Source organism: Chelonia mydas, chromosome 4 (assembly GCF_015237465.2).
Source record: "Chelonia mydas isolate rCheMyd1 chromosome 4, rCheMyd1.pri.v2, whole genome shotgun sequence".
NCBI lineage: Eukaryota > Metazoa > Chordata > Testudines > Cheloniidae > Chelonia > Chelonia mydas.
Window position 1 is genome coordinate 33,251,756 of NC_057852.1, and position 15,161 is coordinate 33,266,916.

At 42.7% G+C, this 15,161-nt stretch overlaps 1 protein-coding gene and 1 long non-coding RNA gene across 6 annotated transcripts in view; one reads left to right on the top strand and one right to left on the bottom strand.

Annotated features, from left to right (window-relative positions):
• Window positions 1–12,103, bottom strand: part of LEF1 (lymphoid enhancer binding factor 1) — a 99,401-nt gene extending 87,298 nt beyond the window's left edge. For 3 of the 5 annotated variants that reach the window (XM_037897020.2, XM_043545300.1, XM_037897018.2), the window contains exons 1-4: window positions 11,491–12,077; window positions 10,588–10,816; window positions 7,977–8,040; window positions 6,422–6,555 (exon numbers count right to left, since the gene is read on the bottom strand). In XM_037897020.2, the coding sequence (XP_037752948.1) occupies window positions 6,422–6,555; window positions 7,977–8,040; window positions 10,588–10,800 (411 nt within the window). In that variant the 5' untranslated portion in view covers window positions 10,801–10,816; window positions 11,491–12,077. Of the gene's footprint in view, window positions 1–6,421; window positions 6,556–7,976; window positions 8,041–10,587; window positions 10,817–11,490 lie in introns of all 5 variants that reach the window. The other 2 variants (XM_037897019.2, XM_037897017.2) reach the window with 2 other exon arrangements.
• LOC122465466 lies at window positions 9,244–13,192 on the top strand. Its single transcript, XR_006290356.1, has 2 exons — window positions 9,244–10,086; window positions 10,361–13,192. It is a non-coding gene; the product is annotated as an uncharacterized LOC122465466 (long non-coding RNA).
• Window positions 13,193–15,161: the final 1,969 nt, after the last annotated feature.

Genomic DNA, 15,161 nt, shown 5'->3' on the forward strand with positions numbered 1-15,161 from the left:
CACATACATCTAACAAGGTTTTTAGAAAACATACACTAACACTTCACTGTTTTAGTGACATTTTCTTCTCATATCAGAGGAGCTTTTTATACCCAAGACAGACGTTAGAAACTTAGTCAGTCAATCTTGCAGCTCTTCTGCATCCAGACTGAATGACTGTAGGCATTGAAGAATATGACATATATTTGGCAAGGTTTCTTCCCCTTTTGCTTTCATGAACTCTAGAGGTTCATGCTTTCTTCTTGGCATCTAACATTATGGATGGGATAACAAATGAATGCCCATTTCTTTAGCACCAGATCCTGCATGGTACTGAGAGCCTGCAACAAGCAATTCTGATCAACATTTTCTCTGGAGCATGACTGAAAAAGAAAAGATGACCAGCACACCAACGGGATGACATTTTACGTTTAAACCTCCTTAAAATGAAAGTTGCAGTCTCCAGTTTTTAAAAGTTGCATTAAATTTGCTTGTCTATACACAGCCTCTAGCTATAGGGGGAAATAAGAGATTATGTCCAATAACCAGATCAACTAAAGCTATGAAGAATCAAAAGTGGATCAAGGAGCGATTTTTTTTTCCTATAGCTCAGTCCAAAGCCAGTACGGTGTCACTGACTGCTTTCTATTTCTCCACAGCAAGTAAGGATTTTTAACAACTGTTCAGTTGTGGAAGTTCATTTCTAAGTAAGGGTCACCCTGATTGCACCAGCTTAAGGAGGAGACGAAAGCAGCAGTAGAAAATCACTATGTGCTGAATGCCCTCATTAATGGCAGGAGAAGGACAGTCAATACACAAGTGAAAAGTCTGTCTTTTTAAAAAAGTGCACTGTATATGCATAGGGCCTTCATAAGGCCCCAGGCAGCATCATTCTACATTGTCACAGCTACTACAGTAGTCCTTTGAAACAGGGGCAAACCAGACGTACTCAGGTAACTTCTGTTCTGTCTCACCCATTCCTCTTCCCAAATGTCCAGCGTACTTTGTTTAACAAACAAGAAACTGAACCCCATGTAGTTCGTCTCTCTGTTTCAAAGGACCTATCTCAGACATCACAGACTGATGCTCCATGCGGCATCACAGCTGATCAGAGCCAGGCCAGCTGGCAGGAATGCTTGAAATAGTAAGGTTCACTTGTTCATGGTGAGGATTTCCCTTTTCTCCCCTCCATGTACGAGCTGGATGCCCACACTGGAGTAAAAAACAAACAATCAAATTTTCCATCTGTACCAATGAAGTACCAACTTAGGTACCAAATTTTGAGCAGCTCCACACGTGATTTTTTTAATGTATGGTATTTAATAAGCGAATTTGCTTAACCCCAAAGTTAATCTTAAAAAACAAAAAAAAAGTGTGGAATTTCAGTGCTGGTGAAAGAGTGTCTTGACAGCCTTGGTGAATAAAGTCCTCTGTTTACCTATATACTGCCTACCAACATGCCACCACTCTGATTATTGTAGGTGGAGGAGGTTGAGGAAAAGAGATCACTGTTTAAAAACAAACAAACAAAAAAAAAGAGTAAATAGGAGTAGTTTTGTCTAGGGCCCATACAGGTCTTGATCTCAATTTATTCCCGCTCCCCCATCACTCATCTTATCTTGCACTCAGACTCACAAAACATCCATTAGAAAGTTAATTCCTGAATTAGGCTGGTTTCAAACTGGTGACTATCCAGTCTCCCTGTAAGTGCCAACGTTGACACCTTCAAGAATGAAGCTTGCTTTCTCGAAAGGTAAGTTTAAGAACGCAACTTTGAGCTATTTGAAGCTTAGCCAGGCAACATCATCTACTCTGGATATAGAGGCACCAAACCCCCACCCCAAAATCCCATACTGTTATTAGGCTCCCACAAACACTCAGTAATCAAATGCCCTACCCTGTTCTTGAAGGGACAGCTCCCACTGAACAAAACTGTTAGTCTGTATAATCATTTTTTGTCTTAAGCCGTCTCCCAGCTCTGTTTCACTCATCTTGAGATGTAAGCTCCACAAGGCAGAAACGGTCTTGTGCATCTGTACAGCACCTAGCACAACCTGGGCTCCAAATGCAATTGGAAATTTTGAACATCACTGTAACGACTTTCCACATTAGAATTCCTTCCTGTGGAACGTCTAGTGAATTCCATATGCATTGTCCATAGGGGACCATATCCAAGCCTTTTCCAAATGTTTCTCAGAATATTCTTCAGTCTACTTAATAATTCCAGCTGCTAATCAAAAACCAGTTTGGACATTAAAAGAATTCTTACTTTCTGCTAAGCATGTATGCACGCACACGGGGGGGCGGGGGGGGGGGAGAAGGGTGGAAATAGAGTTGCAGGAATTCTATACCATACAATATAAAGCCTAATCCCTAGCAAAGAGATGCATTTAATAGCATAGTAGGAATTCATTAAGGAATTTTAAAAATACAAAGGTTTTTATGAAGGTTTTGCTCCAAGAATGCTACTTGAAACTAATCTTGCTCAAAGGGCAAAAAACAAACAGCTGCCTACTTTTTCCTGTCTTCAACACCCATGCTACGCACCAACAAAGAGAAACCACTAAAAGAACTCTCCACTTCACGGGACTCATTCACCAGGTGTTATTGTGGTTTTCATATTATCCTGTGTGCGCGAGCATCACTTTTGCTGCAGCTACCTAAACGTATTTCTTTGCTCTTTCGCCTACCCAGCTATCTGATAAGGAGTATACTGTTATAGTGGCTTCTATTCTACAGTGCTGGAGGTGTAGAAGAGCTTGTAGCTTGTTTTTCTGCAAGTAGTAAATGAATGATCAGTTACTGGGGGAGGGGGGGAGGGCGGGGAGGAGAGAATGCAGGAGGAGAAAGTAGCCTAACCCTAGTAAAAATTGAACGCAAATTTGACTTTCATCTCTCTACATCAGTGGTTCGCAAACTGGGGTGCCACTTGTTCAAGGAAAGCCCCCTGGGGGGCCGAGCCAGTTTGTTTACCTGCCGCATCCGCAGGTTCGGCCGATTGCGGCTCCCACTGACTGCGGTTCGCCACTGCAGGCCAATGGGGGCTGTGGGAAGGGCGGCCAGCACGTGCTGCTTCCCGCAGCCCCCATTGGCTTGGAGCGCCGAACTGCAGCTAGTGGGAGCTGCGATCGGCCAAACCTGCGGACGCAGCAGGTAAACAAACCAGTCCAGCCCCCAAGGGGGCTTTCCCTGAACAAGCGGCGCCCCTAGTTTGAGAACCACTGCTCTACATCAAGAACAGTGTCAATATCAGCTCATCAGAAACTAAACTCTATAGTAAAGTGCAAGATGTGTACTAAACATCGAAAAAGGAAAATTAAAGTCCAAAGAATCAAGTATGCATGAAGAAAATTTTAGCATTTTAAACATCAATCTTTTGAGTCATTTTTCCATTGTTCTGAAATTTTCAGTAATCTTGACTAGTTTTTTCACCCAGCATCTTTTCTAAGCACGATTACTGACAGTATTGTTCTTCCTCTCCCAAATCAAATTAATCTTGACAATAACTGCTTGAAAACTTAGCTACAAACATCACTAGTACTCCCCTGGCCCTTGCATACAAGTCTGTACATATTGCATATAAAGATCCAGAGAAAAAAGCGCAAGTTGAATGCCTGGACACAATTTGCCCACCCCAAACTGCAAGCCTCAGGCAGGAGCAGCTCCATTGGCGTGACTGGTGTCCCCCCCAGGCAAAAAATAGAAGTTATTCAACCATGGGTGTAGTTTGACCCAACCCTGCTGGCAAACAGTGCACAGCTTTATGCATGTACCTAATTCCATTAAGATCAGTGGAATTATTCACATGCATAGAGTTAAGCATATGTAGCGTTGGCAGGATCAGGGCCTGAGCTTGTATCCCTGTCCTCTGAAGGAAGAGCTGGTTTTACACTATTATGTCGAATATAATGAAATAAAATTGTGTTAATTAGAGAGGGCCACTGCAGCTAATATCTATTTAGTTTAATGAGCATTTTACTGGATTATCTGAACGTAAGCAAGTCAGACTGTTCAGATAGCGTGGGGGGAAAATCAGAATCCTGAGGTTGTTTCAAATTCTGTCGAACGGTAAACAAGCAGTTGCTTTGTTATGCAAATGAAGAATCTCAGGTATACCACAAGGTTACTCCACACACAAATGGTCAGACTGACACCACTGATGAGAGCTTGGGTCTCTTAAACCGACTTATCTAAACTGTTTTTCAACCTTGCTATCTGCAAGGAAACAGAGGGAAGTTGAATGGGTGACAGTTAGAAGCCCAACAAAGGTAGAGAGCAGAAGTGACGAGGTGGGAAGGCATAACTGCTTACCACATAGGTTGTGGTTAATAGCAAAGTAAGCGAGTAATCTTCTGGATGCAGTGTTTTGATATCTCTTTCTCTCTCTCTCTCACTTACACACACACACACACACACTCTCTAAAAGACAGCTGCCAAGTATAAAAACAAAGATGATAGTTCAATTAAACAAACAAATAAAAAAAGATTAACTCAAGCATGTAGCCTTGTGGTTAAGTCTGGAGATTTCAGTTTATGGTCAACATTAGTATATTACAAGAACACTATTTTACAGGAATTGTGGTGCTGCTCCAATAGACATTAGGCTGGGCGTATTGCAATTAAATGCATCTGCTTTCTATCCCCGCCAATATCACAATAGCTACTCAAATATTTCTACAGTAAAAGGAAGCTGATCAATTTAGTCTGAAATATTGTTATTCTACTATCTGAAGAGATGTACCAGTAGTGTGCAAGTAAATAACTGATGTCCCACTGTGACGCATTTAAGAACAAAACATTTTGAAATTTTAAATTCTCTAGTCATTTTTATAGGGCAACATTAAGAAGTTGGATTTATTTTGCTTCCAAATCTTGCACTCATGTATTGTTTCTTGGAGGAAGAGGAAGTAGCACAGGGTCTTATTAAATTCCTGATCTTCAAGGATCTTCAAGGAGACATGGATCTGAGCATTAAAGACTTCCAACTGACTGCATCCTTTTTGTCAGCAAGACAGAACTGCAGTTTAATCTATTAAGAATTTTTATTTTACATATCTTTCAGCAGAAGCCAGTATACAAAGACTACATGGGATATAGTTTGAATGCTTCAGAATTAAGTATATATAGACCGTCAAGCAGAAATTTAAAAAAAAAAAAAAAAAAAAACACCCCCAAAAAACCAACAGGTTTTTCCATCATCTTATTCAAGACAGATTTTTTTTTTTAAAGACAAAACTATAAAGCAGTATTGTATACACCTTTTTTTTATTCTTTCAAATGTAAATAAGGTTGCAGAATATAAGCAACATTTGCAGCAGGGTTCAGAATGCCAGAATCGATTGTGTCATTCTGAATTCAAGCACCTATATTTGGTGGGGACTGTCTCCAATGTTTAAGTATAATGTTTTGCTGTTAAAAATACCAATATGGATTAATTCAAAGTTTTTCCAAACAAGTTTAAAAAAAAACAAAAAACACAGAAATAAAGTTAGAGTAGAGAAGTTGCCAAACACTTTTGCATCTTACTAGCTCTCCATTACTAGGAAAAAAAATGCAAAGCATACAAATGAATAAAATGTATGAAACAATTTCATACCATCAGTGGAATTCTACAACAGGAGACACACAAACAACTTCCGGTTTTCAAAGGCAATTCTGCTAATGTGATTTCCTCAACTAGAATTAAATTTACAAAAAATTCCCACTAATTTACAAAAACAAGTGGGAATTTAGTGTACAGATGTTAATCAAGCACACTTCTACAACAACCAGAGAAAATTACTCATCTTGACAGTAAATCAGGGCCAATGGCCAACACATGGTAGAGCACAAACACAAAAGTTGCTCTCAGCTACATCTTACATAGTTATCTTAGTTCATCCACAATTGTTTCACATGCTATATCTTCAACTATGGTTATTTTTCCAGGTGACATTCAATCTCACAGACCCGACAACTTCACACAGAGCAGCCTGTGTTAGAAATAAATATCAGCTAAGAACAAGTAGATGAGGAAAAACATTTGTCAGCTCTTTTTGAATGTCGTGTACAGATTAGCAATTCCAGTAGTCCTACCCCCAATTCTCTATTTTCCCTCCTAAGCAGGAGGGACTAAAGCCAGTATAGGAGTACTTCTGTCCTTCCGATAACTGTAAAGGTAGCGTTTACACCATTCCATCACAGCTTATTCCATAAAGTCACATTAAAAGATATCTTTTTCAGCCTTATTCAAACTCAATACTTCACTTATTAGATTTGCAGCTTTTCCTCCACCAACCCAATCAAAATCCTCGGAAAGTTTATACCCCATATGAAAGCAGCATACAGAATAGCAATGTATTGTTCATCTTAGTTCTATTTAACATATAATATCAAAAGTGTAATATACTGAACAGAAAGCAATTTGTCTCTCCAAAGACTATTTGTATAACAGGTAACTCACTGTTCTAGGGATGGGTGGAGACAGAGATCCATTAGACATGTAGGGGTCATTGTTCATATTTGGCATCATGATATACCCAGAATAACCAGAGTATGATGGGCCTTTGCTGTATAAACCACCATCCGGATGTTTTCCTGGGAAAGAAAATAAGGGTTGTCAGTTTAGCTTCCACTTAAGTTTTTCTGGTACATTAGAGGCATTTTACAGTAAGAAATGCACAATATCTTTTTTTTTTAAATCTTTGGAGAGGTGGAGGGGGGCAAATTGCTAGGGACTTCCAGTTTATTTTTATTGCTTTCTGACAGCAGTTACTCACTTAAATGGTTTATTAAACAGGCATTTGTTAGGAACTGCACTTAAGATATGGGAAGACTTCAGTATAGCCAGTCTATTTTATGAGTCTATTCAAACACAAACACAGAGATTGTACTAGGATGATTTGCATAAGAGCCTGGAAGAATAGACACACATGTAATGCACTACATTAGATTCTAAAGCTACTTGGTGGTCTTTGGTTTTTGCTCATAATTTTTAGACACCATAAGAGAAACACCATTTTCTAGGCTGTGTTGGTGTATTTCCATTGCATGAATAACAAGCAATGCTACAGACATCAAACAACAGCAATGGAGATCAAATGTATAAAGCAGTAATTCTTTCATTTTAGGTAGCATATGGACTTCTCCCATCAGTTGCACAGCTGGTTGCAGGAAAGTGCAGTATTATGGTTAGACAGAGCCACTTCCTTCACTAGCTGACATACTGCATGTATGAACAATTCTTTCTGGTCATGCTAATTGAAAGCTATTAAGGAGAATAGGAATACAGGCTGGTGTGCAAGGATACCCTACTGCTTATTGGGGCCTATTCAAAACAAAGGGGGTTCCACTTCCAACTTGTGGAATATCTAATTTAAATAACAAAAGGCTATCAACAAGGACCAGGACTGAAGAAAAGCTGAAGACCCAAACTCTCATTTTAATTCTAATGGAGATCCTCCTTCTTATGAGCTAAACCCCACTATAATAATATACTGAAGACAATCCTACATTACTGTCCAGCTTTCTAAACTAAATATGTACACTGTCAGTTTCACTCATCTTCTTTAATGAAGTATTAGAGTTCACTAATTTGCACATCAAAACATTAAAATGTTGTTCCTGATTTTTTAAGTGACAGACTTGGGTTTGAAAGTGAGCACACAATTTCTTAATATACATAACTCAGTAGGATTGTCAGAATGAGGGAAGAGAAAAGATTTATATATGAACTACTTATATTCTAAAAATAGTTATTTGTTCAGCAAAAAGATCTGTTTGGCCTACTTACTTCAACTGGCAAACAACTGAAATACCATTTAGTTACTGAAGTTAGATGAATACACACCAAATCTCAACTTAGAAAATGTTTGGATTTTTTCCATAAATACAGATCACATTTTATATACAAGTTCAACTGATTAATATTGCCTTTTAGTAAGCAAAGTTACATCTGTGTACACATTGAGAGGGACATAGGAAGTAACAATGTAGCGTAAAGAATAAGCACATCTCACCTTCTTCAGAATGTTCTCTGCCTTTGTCATGATAGGATTCCTGAGCTTGGCCTTGCCTGGAAACCTAACCACACAGAATCCACCATTAAAAAACAAAAACAAAAAACAAACAAAAAAATGGTATTTTTATGCATATCTGTTCACTTTTGCTTAGCACTTGATCTTTCAAAAAAAAAATTATTAAGTGTCTAGGTCAGGAGAAGCGATTGTATATTTGTCCTACCTCATGCTAAAAAGGAAGTGTGCTAAAACATAGAATGGTCATTTTTATTACAAATGTAATAACCATGTGGTTCTACAAAGCAGTTCTAGCACAAGTAGTGCAGTAATTTACTAAAGGGCCTTATTTCTTAAGAATACTTTAAGCTTTAGGAATCAAAATAGTATTCCTAAATTGGTATCAAAGAATAATGAAAATTGAGTGCCCCCACTATATGGGCTTTTAAAAATTCCATCCTTGTTCTTAAGTTGTTTTCATGTTAGTAAATTGCTACCAAAACAGTTTGTGCAAATCCTTTAAAGAGTTTACGATTAATGCTCTGACCTTTGATTTTACCAAAGAAATTTCATGGCTACTTTAGGCCTAATGCTATTATAGGATCCTGTGACTCATATGAACTTCCTTGTCCTGGGCTATGGAAACGGACATCTGAAGGAGAGAGAAGGTCCTCCTGCATACACACTAAAAAGGTGTTTAGCACTCACTTGAAATATGACAGTGCAACACTGCAGATTCCTTTATTTATTTTTTAAAAGGCTATTTTTACAACATGCAGTTTGGCTTGATCATGAGACAGCCTGGAACTGAGAAAAAGCCAGTTAAGCTTTTGGATAGTCCCCTAGTGGAAGTTGCAATAGAAGCCAAGAACCAGCATGTCAACTCTGACTATAAGTGAAAGGTTGTTTGTTAGTTGGCAGAATTAATCTACAGTCAAAAATAAGACTTCCGGAGTCAAAGCAAGGTAACTTCTAATGTTTTTATTGGCAGCTGATCTCAGTATTGCAACCCCAATATATTAGCTTATTGCAAAAGAATTCCCAATCAATATATCAGAGGGGTAGCCACGTTAGTCTGGATCTGTAAAAGCGGCATAGAGTCCTGTGGCACCTCATAGACTAACAGACATATTGGAGCATAAACTTTCATGGGTGAATACCCAAAGCTTATGCTCCAATACATCTGCCAATCAATATAGTTACTACAGATCCACCTTCTATTACTCCCTCCCCCGCCCAAAAAAACCCACCACGCCCATTCATTAGTTACTAGAAGTAGCACTATATTAACTCCAGCAGTTCAGTCCATTAGTTGCTCATTCTAGTTTCCTAAAATCATCACCAACTGAAATGCAGGGATTAGGTAGAAAAAAAAAAAGGTTAATAAAATGGTTGAGATGTGATCAAACTTGAATCAGAGTCTTCACAAATCTTGTCAAGCAATCTCAGATTGTTATTCAAATCCACCACTTAAACCTAAACACCACAAATTCATGTATTGAATGCATCAGCTCTCAGGCACCAGATGTTAGCCATCTACAAAATCTGACTCCCCAATGCAATGAATTTCCCCAAATCCCTCTGTGTTTGAGGGTAAATCTTGGGATTTTTCTAGGTCTGCCTCTTAAATGTTTTCACAGGCCAATGCATTTTAGTAAGATAGAGGGGTGACCTCCCAGCGAAAATTCCTATCAGATGCTGAAAGATGATCTGCAACTTTTCCCCCCCACCTTTAAAAAAAAAAAAAAAAGAAAAGAAAAAAAAGAAAAGAAAAGCCTAGTTAGCTCCCTCCCACAGGCACCCACGTGTCTCTATTTACTCTGCTCTGATAGCTTACTGTACTAACAAGGCGTTCGAGCCGAAGGAGCCCCTAAGCAAAGAACAAGTTTGATAATGCACAGCACATGGCTCCAAAAAGGGGGTTTTATCTCAAGACGGGCTGGAGCACACGAGACAGACCGGGAGAGAGCCGACGCGGCCGTGCTGAATCAATCATCCCGGGTCTCCCAACAGTGTGCGCCCAAAGTTGGGGGCAGATCAAAGAACCGCCGGCCCTGAATGAAGTAGTGCCATTGCCCAGGCTCTGCACACATCTCTCCGGTTTGCAAAGAAGGTCTCAGTGTTCACTCTTCCACTCCCCGCACCCCTTACACACACTCCCAAGCGCCTGCCCTCCCATTCATGGGAAACTTGGCGTATTCGTTCAAAAAGCGCGTTGGTCAAAACCGCATCTCGCTTGGCGGGTGACGACGTCCTGTTTTCCTTTGCACCCCCGCCGTCCCCTTCCTCTCTCCGGCATTTTTTAAGCCTTCGCTAAAAATAGACGTGCCAGGAGAGGTGCCCACAGTGCTGCTTGCATTTGACTGTATCGCCTTTAATTCATCCAGGTCTATTAACCCGATCCAGGACCCTGCAGAACCAGAGAGGCCAGGCTGGAATCAAGGTGCTTCAGAGCCCTATAATGAGCAAAACCGTGAAAAGGCGTGTTGGTCTTCCCTGGCCGAAGTCTCTAGAGCTGCCCCCTCCCAAGATCCCTGATCAGTGGGTCTCTGAACACTTCGTTGGCATCAGGAACTGCACAGCAGCTGGCTGCCCTGCCCTCGGACCCCCTTACCTCATGCCCATTGCTGTTGGGGGTGATCTCTGACTCGTTAACGAGAGAGGACTTGATGTCGGCCAAATCTCCTTCTTCCTCCGGGTGGCTGATCTCCGCGAAGATTTTCTCCTTCTGGGGATCGCCTTCGTCTTTGAAAGGGATCATTTCATCTGTGGCGCACAGCTCCGGATCCCCCCCACCGCCTCCTCCGGCTCCCGGCAGCTGAGGCATAATTGCTCTTTAATTCCTGCTCCGCCCGGGGAACAATAATAATAAAAAGGAAGAATAATAATATTTATTACGTCTTTACGAGCCGCTTGCCCTCGCTACTCTAAGCCTCCCCCTCTCCATCCTACCCACCCCCCTCTTCCCGAAAGAGAGTAGAGGCCAGGCGGGCATAGCCACCGGGGGAAAGGAGGGTCTGTCTGACTTGTCGGTCTGTCTGTCTGCTGCTGGGGGCGGGGGGTTACATACACTTCCCCCCTCCCCCGGTTTCCGTTGTGTCTGCAAGAGGACAGAAGAGTTTGGAGAAGTTGGGGCCCTTCTGGATCTGCTTTTATCTTCTCCGGGGCTTCTTTAAAAGGAGAGGCTCCCCCCTCCCCGGTTCCCATTCCCCCGCAAGCTACAGGGGGAGAGAAGATCCCGCGAGCTCCAGCTCGTGCAGCAGCCAGAGGGGCGAGCCCGCTGCCTGGCAGAGCAGGAGCGTTCGCTGCAGCCCTGGCCCGCTGCCTCTCCGGTTCCAGCGCAGCCCCGGCGCTCAGGCTCTCCTTTCTTTGGGGGAAGGGGGCTACAAAGTTCGCCTCTAAAGTTAAGGGGGGGTCCCCGCCGGCCAGTCAGGGAGGTGGGGAAGACGAAGGAGGCCCGGAACGCGCTTCCACCGCCGGCTCGCAATAACCGCCCCACGCGCAAAGCCAAACCCACCGAGACTCTTTGCTTTTGTCCTCTCCCGCCCGAGCTCTCCCCGGAGCGCCGCTCTCGCCTCTTCGCCGTGCCCGGCTGGCCCGGGCGGCGCGAGAGCCACGAGGAAAAGCAAAACCCCGGGCGCGGGTGTTGAAATCACGGCGCACGCGGGCGGCGCGAGACAGGAAAAGTTCCCTCTCTCTCTCTCGGGGAGTCCCAGCGGACCAAGGCTCCTCCGCATTCACAACCCCTAAAGGGTGCCAGCCCAGCCGCCGAGAGCCGCCCGCTGCAGGCCGGGGATGGAGCACCCCATGGAGGAGAGACACCCGGCAGCGGCGGCCCCTTTTGCCTCCCCCGGTGCCGCTGCTTCCTGGCTTTACGGGCGCCACCAGCAATCCACACGCGCGCGGTCCCAGGGCACCGTCTCCCGCCTCTCCTGGGCTGGCCGACGGGAAGGTGGCGAGGCGCGGCTGGAAGCCTGTAGGACGAGTTCCCGTGGCCCGTGCGCGTCTCTCTCTCCCGGGGCAGGGGCAGGCAGAAAGTGGAGAGGGACGGACCGAGCGCGCCCGCCAGAGCGAAGTGGGAGCCAGTCTCTGTAATGTAACTTTAACATCCCCTCCACCCACTCCGCCCCCCGCCCCCGCCTTCTCTCTGTGGACTGGGGGGGGGGGAGATGAAAGAGAAGCCGCCGCTCTGATTGACAGCACATTGATAGACACTCTGGAGAGGGAAGGGAAATGGATCCGCGCCGCAGCCCGGCTTAGCTAGCTCGAGTGCGAGCCGCCAAGCAGCGGAGAGAGCTGCTGCAGCCTTCTCGTTAAATACAAAGAAGTCGCCTCGGCTGTCACAAGCCAGTAACGAGGAATCGGTAAAGCGATCGATTCGTTCAGTTCCAGGGCAGAAAGGGGGGGAGAGGATAGAAAGTGAAGCGATCTGGGGGGAGGGGAGAGGGACACTTTTTTTAAAAAAAAAATCTGTCTTTTTTTTTGAAAGTGCAGAACTACTGCATGATGCAGACCTTCGGTAGCCTGCATTTAGCCAGTGATGATTTTGCAAGTTCTCAGCATCTTGCGGTAACACTGATTATTTCTATAATGCAGAGCCGCCAAGGGCGGGGGGAGGCTGTGAAGGGAATTACTACTCTAGGGGGTGGAGGTTTATAATTCACCCAAAACGGAACACACACACCCCGAAGAGGGCAAAGAATAGCTATCTAAACATCCCCAGACAAATCTGTAACAAGGATGTGTTTAGGATGCTTTGTTAAGACTTCCCCTTTTCCGAGACAAGGGGGGATGCACACGCATTAGATTGTTCGCAGGGGGAAAGGGAAGCTAAATATTTTTTAAAAAAAAATTTGCAGTAATTTCAGATGAAGGGCAGAGTTATTAGATCGTCATTAAACATAGCAATCCAGCAACTGACGAAGAGAAGTACCTGGCTAGTAGTCCTTGGACAGACAATGAGATAAACAGGTATCAGGGGCTCACGTTTCAAGTCATCAAAATAAACTCTAATAAAAATTTTAGGAATAGCAAGAGACAATCAACTCTCCTCCCTATCCCATTCATTTAGAATTTTTATTGTTAGCCCTATGTATTAAACAGCATCCAGGGTATCTGTATAAAACACCCAGCGTTCAGGGCATTTGGAAATGTCATTAATATGCATTTACTCTGATTATCCTATCTATGTGGTGTCGTAAACACATGTTGTGCAGGAACCAGCTGAAATTACTTTGGCATCGGACTTCTAAAAATCATGTTTTGTATAGCCGTTGTAAAATTGATAAACATACAAGCTCAAGAACACGGTGAAATAGAAATGTAAAGATATTTTCAATCCGTTTTTAACCTATTATAATTTTACGCTTTATAAGAGACCCATAGACGGCAAACCTGCTTTCGCTGAAATAATCATGAAAGTTAGGATGAAATTCCAAAAGTTAAATATTTTCTTTACATCATTTCCCATGCAAACTGTAATTAAAATCCAGCGGGAATATAAAACTGACAAACCGTGATATGAAAATATAAAAAGAGAAATGGGGATATGTTTGTCACGTTATTAAACAAGTGCACTAAATACATTAGAAAGCAAGACATTAAAATACAGACCCCCAAAAGAAGCTAACGTGTACAATGTCCCCTTAATTAAACAAACACTCTGTTGAAGATGGTTTGAGTAAAGTAATTAAGAGGCGGTTGTTTGGAAAATGGGGAGGTTAGTGATAATTTGTAAAGTCTGAAAGTTACACCTAATTCAAATCCTATTTTCTCCTTCATGTTAATTGTTCGGACTTCCATACTCATTGCAGACACCTCCCTTTGCTCTCAAAATTATTGCAGGCAAGAAGAATGAGTTTAAGCTACCTAATGGGACCCAATTTAGAGAGAAGGAGGAGGAGAAGATGTTCCATTTGGTGTTTTCTCGCAGGGATCTTCTATTCTGGAAAACTAACGAAGCCCATTAGATGCTCTAGGAATTTTCTTTAACATACACATGTGATTTTTAGTGGCTTGACTGTATTTGTGTATATTGCTGTCCTGCTCTTGTCACGCGTCCAGTTTAAAAGGAACTCATGGTAGCCGAAAGGGTTCGCTTACAGATCCAGAATAAAATAGTTTTGGCATGAAGAATAAAAAAAAAATCTGGAGAAGATGTTTTCAACCTTTTTATTATTTAAAAAACAAATCTTGAACAGACATGTTCTGTGAGAAGACTACACTAATTGTCACGACCATTAGCATATGGATCCCCAATCAATATGCAAACACCCACGTAACTAATCGATTGGAACTGGCATTAAATCGGAAGGAGATGTGTGCCATGTTGAAATCCTTTCCAGTCCCAATGAGGTGTGTCGATTTTGTTGTTTACTATGCAGAATACTGGAGGATGATAAGGGGAGAAGTCATGTTATAGGTTTCTTTTTACCAGGGTGTGAGGTTCACGTGGCGGATTTAACAATTAGCGAGAGATTTGTTTGTGTTTTGTTCTCTCTCTCTGCTCTCCTTACGTACAAGCACGGAGCAGTCTTTCTCTCTGTGGAGGTCCAAACAAAAGGGGTGGTTGGAAAAGTGGAGGCATGTACACATTTCTGCCGCGTTACAGAGATGCCCTTCTCCTTATAGCCAGAGGGGGTAGGTAAAATCCGAACAGCAGTTCCCTGCCAAATTAGTCTGCACAAAAATAAACTGTGTTTAATTAAAGAGAACGGAGCTGTGTCCCTTGTTAGAGAGCTCCCCACGCCACCCCCAACAGGCTTTTCCCCTTCATGTGGGCTGGAGTTTTCCCCATAGCAGTTTTTTGGTGGGAACTTTTTAAAAGCAGAAGGGGGGGGGAGCGTAATGATTTATGACAAGAGGATAAACTCAGGAAACCTCAACTCCAACGCCAGACTTGACTGGAGACAACACAAAGCTGTCGGTACTTTCAATTCATAGGACTGGAGGGAGAAATGGAAGAGGAGGAAAAGGCAATTTAAGTCTATTGCAAACAAAAGCAGGGATGTAGAGTTAAAATAGAGGGGGAAGGGGAAGAGAGAGAGAGAGAGAGAATGAGAAGAGAGAAAGATTGCAAACACTGAGACAGAACAAATCAGGTGGAAATCAGACACCCCCCCCGCCCGCCCGCCCGCAATAAACTAGGCAAATAGGCTATATTCCCCCTTTACCTTTTCCCTCTCTATA